The sequence below is a fragment of the Sinocyclocheilus grahami genome, unplaced genomic scaffold (genome assembly GCF_001515645.1).
Source record: "Sinocyclocheilus grahami isolate Dianchi unplaced genomic scaffold, SAMN03320097.WGS_v1.1 scaffold121.1, whole genome shotgun sequence".
Classification (NCBI taxonomy): Eukaryota; Metazoa; Chordata; class Actinopteri; order Cypriniformes; family Cyprinidae; genus Sinocyclocheilus; species Sinocyclocheilus grahami.
Genome location: NW_015505300.1, coordinates 1288653 through 1295942, shown reverse-complemented (window position 1 = coordinate 1295942; position 7290 = coordinate 1288653). Strand labels below are relative to the sequence as shown.

Here is a 7290-nt window from a genome sequence, read left to right as displayed (position 1 = left end):
GGGGGGGGGGGGGGGGGACTAAATGGCTTTATGGCTAAATGGATTTAATATATGTTGATGGCGATTTTGTCAATAATGTAAGATTTTCTGACTGTGGTAACAATTCAGTTGATGGAGGTGAAAATCAGTTTGAAAGCACCCTGTAATTTCAATTCATTCGTTCATTGAAGTGATTTTTTTGTGATGTTATTATTACTAAATAATGACATGTTTTTATATCTAACAGTATTGAGCAATATTAATGGGCAACAAAATAAACACACAATAAGCTGGCGAATATTACCGGACATGTTGAATAGATTAATCCAAAATAATGCTTGGTAAACAAGCTTTTATTTCTTCAGTTGTCCCTCAGTTCTTCAGCCTGTTTTGTCCCTGAAGACTCAAGCATAAGTGAGCGGCATGTCTGATGCAGTGGCTTCATAGTGCAACAGATACATGCTTGAATACTGATGAAGGAAAATATCCATTGCACAACTAGTTGAGTCAAAACTGATACTGGATCTTGCTTGAATGAAAATGCAGCTGCTGCCTGAGACATGATGGACCATGTAGTCCAGGGGTGCCCAAACTCGGTCCTGGAGGGCCGGTGTCCTGCAGAGTTTAGCTCCAACTTGCCTCAACACACCTGCCTTCAAGTTTCTAATATGCCTATAAGAGCTTGATTAGCTGGTTCAGGTGTGTTTAATTGGGTTTGGAGCTAAACTCTGCAGGACACCAGCCCTCCAGGACCGAGTTTGGGCACCCCTGATGTAGTCCAAACATACACACCAACGCTCATTACCTCCCTTAAAATAGTCCTGAGGAAACAAACTATAAAAATGTTGAAAAATTGGAGCAAATCAGACTGCGCTGATTTCTAGTCTGCAAATGATTTGAAGATACTTTATTGGAAAGGAGAAATTCTTACCCAGCTTCCCCCGCGACTCCTCGAGGTTCTGAATTTGGTTTTCCAAAAAGATCATCACAATGGCGAAGGCCAACAGAGCCACGAGCTGAAACTTCGGCGGCATCTTTAACCTTAAAAACCCCATCAAAAAATCCAGCACAGAGAGGACATGCCGTGACCGAGAACTTTATGACACTCAGTTCATGGATGCAGCGAGCAGTGCTGCTATTTCATGATTCCCAGAGTCGAATATAAACACACACACAGCAAACTACACTACAACGGGCACTTATAACCGCCACAAAAACAGTTCCGCATAAAATGTATGCGTATTGAATCCGAACAGCTCAGACTATCCTTCACTTGAGTAGCAGCTGGAGTGGACGTTCAGTTGTTGTTCAATCCTAGGAAGTGTACTAGGCACGTTGTGTCAGTGCGCATGCGCGTTTGTGGCTCAGCTGTCGCTCTATGACTGGAGAATCTCACTTCACTCAAATACGACTCCTCTACATTCACTCTTCTGACAACACCACATAATATTTACCGTCAGTGACCATGTACAAATATTTTCTATCATTTTCAAAAATATTTATAGCATCCAATTAAGCAAAAGATCACATAAAATCACCTTGTTTCCAGTTCTGCAATGGCACATAACAGAATTTCCATGCCATGAAAGCTTGTTGATAATATTTAGAAAGAACAATACTATGGGGTAAAAAAATGTATTCAATTAGATTTGTCCAAACAATTCCTAAGCCAATGTACTTTTGAAGTGATGATGATGAATGCATGACAAGTCTAGACACTTTTTGAGCTTAGTTAAAAAGACTGCCTATTATTGTTAAATCTCTTTGTTGCCAATTGTTAAAACAGTGTGATCTTTCTTTAAATCAAGGGTGAAGGTGATATTTTTCTCAAATAGCTTTTTGGTTATGGTAAGACTTTTATTAATAAGCTCAATGTGTGTGTGTGTGTGTGTGTGTGTGCATGTTTATGTGGTTTATGAGGACACAAATTTGTATAATAACATGGGTATGACATAGGTATTACAACGAGAAGGTGATTTATGAGGACCTTTTCAGTGTCCCCGTAATTCAAAAGGCTTATAAATAATTCAGAATGAGTTTTTTTGAAAATCTGAAAATGCAGAAAGTTTCCTGTGAGGGGTAGGTTTAGGGGTACTGTTGGTGTAGGGCAATAGAAAATACGGTCTGTACGGGTGTGTGTGTGTGTGTGTGTGTGTGTGTGTGTTGTGTGTGTTGTGACGCACTTCCTGCTGAACTCACTCAGTGGAAGAGAAACACTCATGGCGGTGGAGGTGTACTTGCTTTGGTTATTGCCGTTATTACAAACGGTAGGTGAATAAACCATATCTGTACATTTTCTTCTTTGAAAGAAGACACTCAACAATGACCAGTAATCCACGTGATTATGGAAAATATGGACTATTTACGTTCAAGGCGCTGGTTAGCCGCTCGCTAATGTTAGCTACTGACGTGGCTCATCCGGCTGATAGTGTAAATAATGGTTTGCAAATCTACGTTATATAATATCGCAGATTTCATTTCTAACCGTGACATTAACTAACTTTGCACCTACTGCAAAAAGTTTGAGGCAATGATTTTCATATGATCCGTAATGATTAAGTTCTAAAACTGTTAGCTAACTTAGTTTACCTGCAAAAAAAATGAACTTGTAGATATACGTAACTTAAAACGTAAAATAAACATTACAGTTATGTAAAATATGTTTCCCCTTTATGTTTACGCAAGTGGAGGTGTGATTTATTTGCTGTTTTGTGGATTTTCCGAGAGTAGCTGATAGTGCTCGCAACAAGGAAGCAAATTCACGAAGTGCTGTTCCATTATCTTGTGTGGAGAGGGAATACGATTACATACATCAATGCCGTACTATAAGGGCTTGATTAAACCTAGAAAGGACAATGTTATGGGGTATAAAAAATCCAATTCAATCAGATTTCAGGTCCAAACAATTCTTAAGTCATTGCAATTCAATTATAAATTCTCAAACAGTGTTATTTTAGTATCATAGAGATATTTGTTATTATAGTTTTTTTTTAGATGTTTTGAAAAGTTTTTGTTTTTATAGTTTCCATTTGAATTGTAACTTAAGTTCAATTTTTTTTTATTTTATTTTATATACTGTGTGTATATATATATATATATATATATAATTTTTATTAATTTTTTTACATCAAAGTTAAACTAATGTTGCCTTGGCAACTAGCTGAAATAATAAAAAAATCGCATTTCTATATTTTATTTTTATTTCAGCTAAGGTTTATTTTATTTCAACAATTTTTTTATGGTTTTCACTTTACTTCAGTTTCCGTTAACTATAATAACACTGGTCTCAAAAGTTAAAATCTCCCTTCATTCCAAAAGAATTCAACACATTTTAAATGATTGTGCTTATTCTTAAAGGGAAACGTATAAGCTATACTGTTTATTGATTTATTCAGTTATATTGTTTGTAACTAGGAGGCGAGATGTCAACCACCAGCTATAAACAGAATAGTCTTGTTATCATTGCTGTGTAGCCAATGCTTGCAAATTCCTGCACCTGTGCTTTACCCTCAATTTGCCTTGTTCTTTGACGTTGCCTTTGAGGGTAGTTAGAAACAAAGATGCTCTCAGAAAACAGCTGAGAATTTCCAATAGGTTTGAGATGTTGACTTAAAGGTCAACTGGTGTAAGGGCTTAGAGAATTGCAGCTACTGCTTGTTTCATGTGTAATATTAATGTGGATAAAATCTTCCTGACTTAGCTGGCGTCTTATGGAGCGGAGCTCTCCTCTGAGGCCTGCAGGGAGATGGGCTTCTCCAGCAATCTCCTGTGCAGCTCCTGTGATCTCCTGGGTCAGTTCAGCCTAGGCCAGTTAGACCTGCCCTGCAGGCAGTGCTGCCAAGAGGAGGCTCAGCTGGAGTCAAGAATGGTGAGTTCAGCTTCTGTGCCAAATCACAAAGTCATTTTCTTACAGTGAACATGGAGCGCTGGAGCTTTAATGAAGCTTTCCTGCAGTTTTACCCACCAAACAATAAAAAATGTGCACAGCTTTTTGTCAAAGCACAAATATTTAGATACAATCCATAGGCCACAGTCTTGATTATTTGGTGTCATGTCACTTGACTTTAATTAAGTCATCATTATTACAAAGACCAGTATATTTATTTATTAGCTTTGTCAATGTGAAAATCTGTTTGTACCCATATTAATGTGTATTTGTCTTTTTTTTTTGGCAGCTCTATCCAGGAGCCATCCTTGAGGTCTGTGGATGAAAATTGGGGAGGTTCCCTCAAGTCCAAGGTAGGTTGAGGATTTGGCCTCAGATATGACTAATTTATACTTTATTATTCTTGTGCTGCTTGATGATTATACAAAAATGGCATAGAAATTTTGCAAAATAAACCAAGGTAATATGAAATGCTTTAAAGGGTGTTTTTCTTGTAGCAGCTGTTACAGCAGTTCAGCTGTTGTTGTGTGGAACAGACTACTAGAGTGTTTACTTTTGCACTCCTGTTGCAAAACAGTAATTTTTGTGACTGTATTTCCCTTCAGCTTTTGTCAGGAGTGACAAGCCAAAGATGTTCAGGGGTCTTCAGATCAAGGTAAAGATTTTTTTCCCCTAAAATATTTTTGGTAATAGTTATTAGTAGTTAAAAACAATTAGTAAATCATAAAGGCAATAAACATGGGCATGGACATACACTACTGTTCAAAAGTCTGTAGTTAAAAAGAAAAAAGAAATTATCACTTGTTATTAAGAAATTAATACTGTCATTCAGCAAGGATACATTAAATCAATTAAAAGTCACAGTAAAGATGAACAAATTCTGTTTCAAATATGCTGTTGTTTTGAATTTAGATTAATCAAATAAATGTTTCTTGAGCAGCAAATCAGCATATTAGAATGATTTCTGAAGAATCATGTGACACTGAAGACTGGAGTAATGATGCTGAAAATTCAGCTTTGCCATCACAGAAATTACATTTTAAAATATATTAAAATCAAATACATTTGATTTGTAATAATTGTAAATTGTTATAATATTTCACAATATTACAATTTTTTTATGTGTTTTGTCTTTCAAAAAAAAAAAGAAATCTCACCGACCACAAACATTTGAGCGGTAGTGTATGTGTATATATAAAATGCTATTACTTAGTACAAAATATTAACATTTGTCTAGAAAGATTGTATTGCTTGTATACTTGGTTAATTCTAGATGTTCTTTTTGCATTCATTCCAGTATGTCAGAGGCTCAGACCCTGTACTAAAGCTGCTGGACGATTACGGGAACATTGCGGACGAGCTCAGCATCCTCAAGTGGAATACAGACAGTGTGGAAGAATTTCTTAGTGAGAAGTTAGAACGAATTTAGACTCACAGTTTCATATTTAAAGTCAGATTTTCAACTGAATCAAAGGACAATAAATTTTTGTGCTTAATAATGGACATTAAAAACATACTTTTTTTTTTTTTGGTCTCTGAAAGTAAACATCAGTTTGTGGTTTGAGTTTAAGTGATCAGGACATACTGTACTTATTTTTATGATTTTTCCGCTGCATATTGTTGAATCGTTGATATGCTGTGGCCTTTTATACGTCTTGTGTCTGAGTGAAGCCTGTTGAATGTGCTGGTTTGGTAAAGCTTGTGGCGACTCCTCAGAAGCACGTGTTTATGTGGATTTGCACATTAGTGAAGGCTTGACAGTAAACCAGTCCCTGGAATGTGAGGCCTGAAGACCCTGTGTAAGTCTCTGAGCATGTTGTTATGGCGGGAACCTTCGAGCTCTACTCCAGTATGAGAAGGTGCAATCTCTTCATTTAAATGTTTAAAAAAATGAATTGAAACTCAATTTCATTAGTGCACAGACAAATAAACCTGTTTTTCATATGAATGTTTTTGACTTTTTCCCCATAGCATTTCATAGTTAAATGTGTAAATGGTTTAAGCGATATGACTGTTAATGACAAAAAAAGAGAGAAAACTAGATTTAATACTTAAATTTCATCCGTTTGTTTTCTTCAATTTCAGGGCATTTTGGGAGGTGTTTTGGCATGTATTTCATTTATAATCTACACTAATAAATACCAAACTGTTAGTTGACTAAATTTTATTACAGTTTAAGAGTTCATTGGCATAATTATTTATGGCAAACCTACAACGCATTGTTCCAGCTTCGAATTTACAAGCATTTTGAGCAGCTCATATAATCTGTGATATGTATATTTTCACCACTAGATGTCAGCAGACATTTTGGTTGTACTCACTGTCTGGACAAATTGTTGGATGAGTTTCAAAGATAGTGTCTAAACAAGAAAACAGTATAATCTAAGGATAAATGAATCGTAATTTTAATAGTAATTTCATTTTCACAAATGTGAACAAAAATGTAAGGTCATTACAATAGAAAGTAGTTTTTTTATTTTTTTTTACAGTGAATACATTTGCTTTGTTTTAATGTCAGGGTATTTTTTTTATTTTGTTTTATCACAAAAATCTATTAAATAATCCAAATTCAATATACAGTAAGTTACATACTGTAGTTTTTTTTTTTGAATGTTCTTGAAAGCATTCTCTTGCACAGAGGCTTTGGTTAAAAATTATTTTATTTAAAAAGTAAAAGCAATTGTGTGAGTTACTGTTACAATTCAAAGCAACTGATTTCAATTTTAATACATTTTAAAATGTAATTTATTTCTGTGATGGCAAAGCTGAATTTTCAGCATCATTACTCCAGTCTTCAGTGTCACATGATCCTTCAGAAATCATTCTAGCGGTATATATGCTGATTTGCTGCTCAATAAACATTTATTATCGTCGATGTTGAAAACAACTGCTGCTTAATACCGTAGTTTAAACTGTGATACATTTTTTAGGCTCAAAGAAGAGCATTTATTTGAAATCGAAATATTTTGTAACATCATAAATGTATTCACTGTTACTTTTGATATTTTGATCAATTTAATGCATCCTTGCTGAATAAAAAGATTGAATTTCTTTAAAAAAAAAAAATACTAGCCCCAAACTTTTGAACAGTAGTGTAAATTTCTTATAAATATTTAAAGTAAATGTGTATAGTCTGCAGATGTCTGCTGGCGCGCGGATAGCTCTGAATCACTGATTAATGCCGCATGTCTGGCACGTGATGCTCTTCTTCTCAGATTCACACGTGTTTACAGTCGTTCTTTTTTTAATTAGCTCTAACATCGTTACTCATCAGTTAGCATTGAAAAGACGAGCACATTTTGATAGTCTGGTCTTGGGCAAATTGCTGTGTCATTCATCCATTTCCAGAATGTCCCGTAACTTCTTTGCTGTCTAAATCAAAGTCCTAAATCTGACATTCAAAAAGGATTCACCATAACAGTTCA

General features: G+C 35.3%; 2 protein-coding genes across 2 annotated transcripts in view; one reads left to right on the top strand and one right to left on the bottom strand.

Moving 5' to 3' along the window:
- The window catches only part of LOC107589844 (heparan sulfate 2-O-sulfotransferase 1-like), a 27236-nt gene extending 25942 nt beyond the window's left edge, over window positions 1-1294 (bottom strand). The window contains exon 1 of the mRNA XM_016278396.1: window positions 911-1294. Coding sequence (XP_016133882.1) covers window positions 911-1034 — 124 coding nt within the window. The 5' untranslated portion in view covers window positions 1035-1294. The remainder of the gene's footprint in view (window positions 1-910) is intronic.
- An 850-nt stretch (window positions 1295-2144) lies between these two features.
- On the top strand, window positions 2145-5893 carry selenof (selenoprotein F). Its single transcript, XM_016278395.1, has 5 exons — window positions 2145-2246; window positions 3680-3847; window positions 4155-4218; window positions 4471-4520; window positions 5163-5893. Exons 1-5 carry the CDS (start codon window positions 2199-2201, stop codon window positions 5292-5294), a joined length of 462 nt encoding a protein of 153 aa, XP_016133881.1. The 5' UTR covers window positions 2145-2198; the 3' UTR covers window positions 5295-5893.
- Window positions 5894-7290: the final 1397 nt, after the last annotated feature.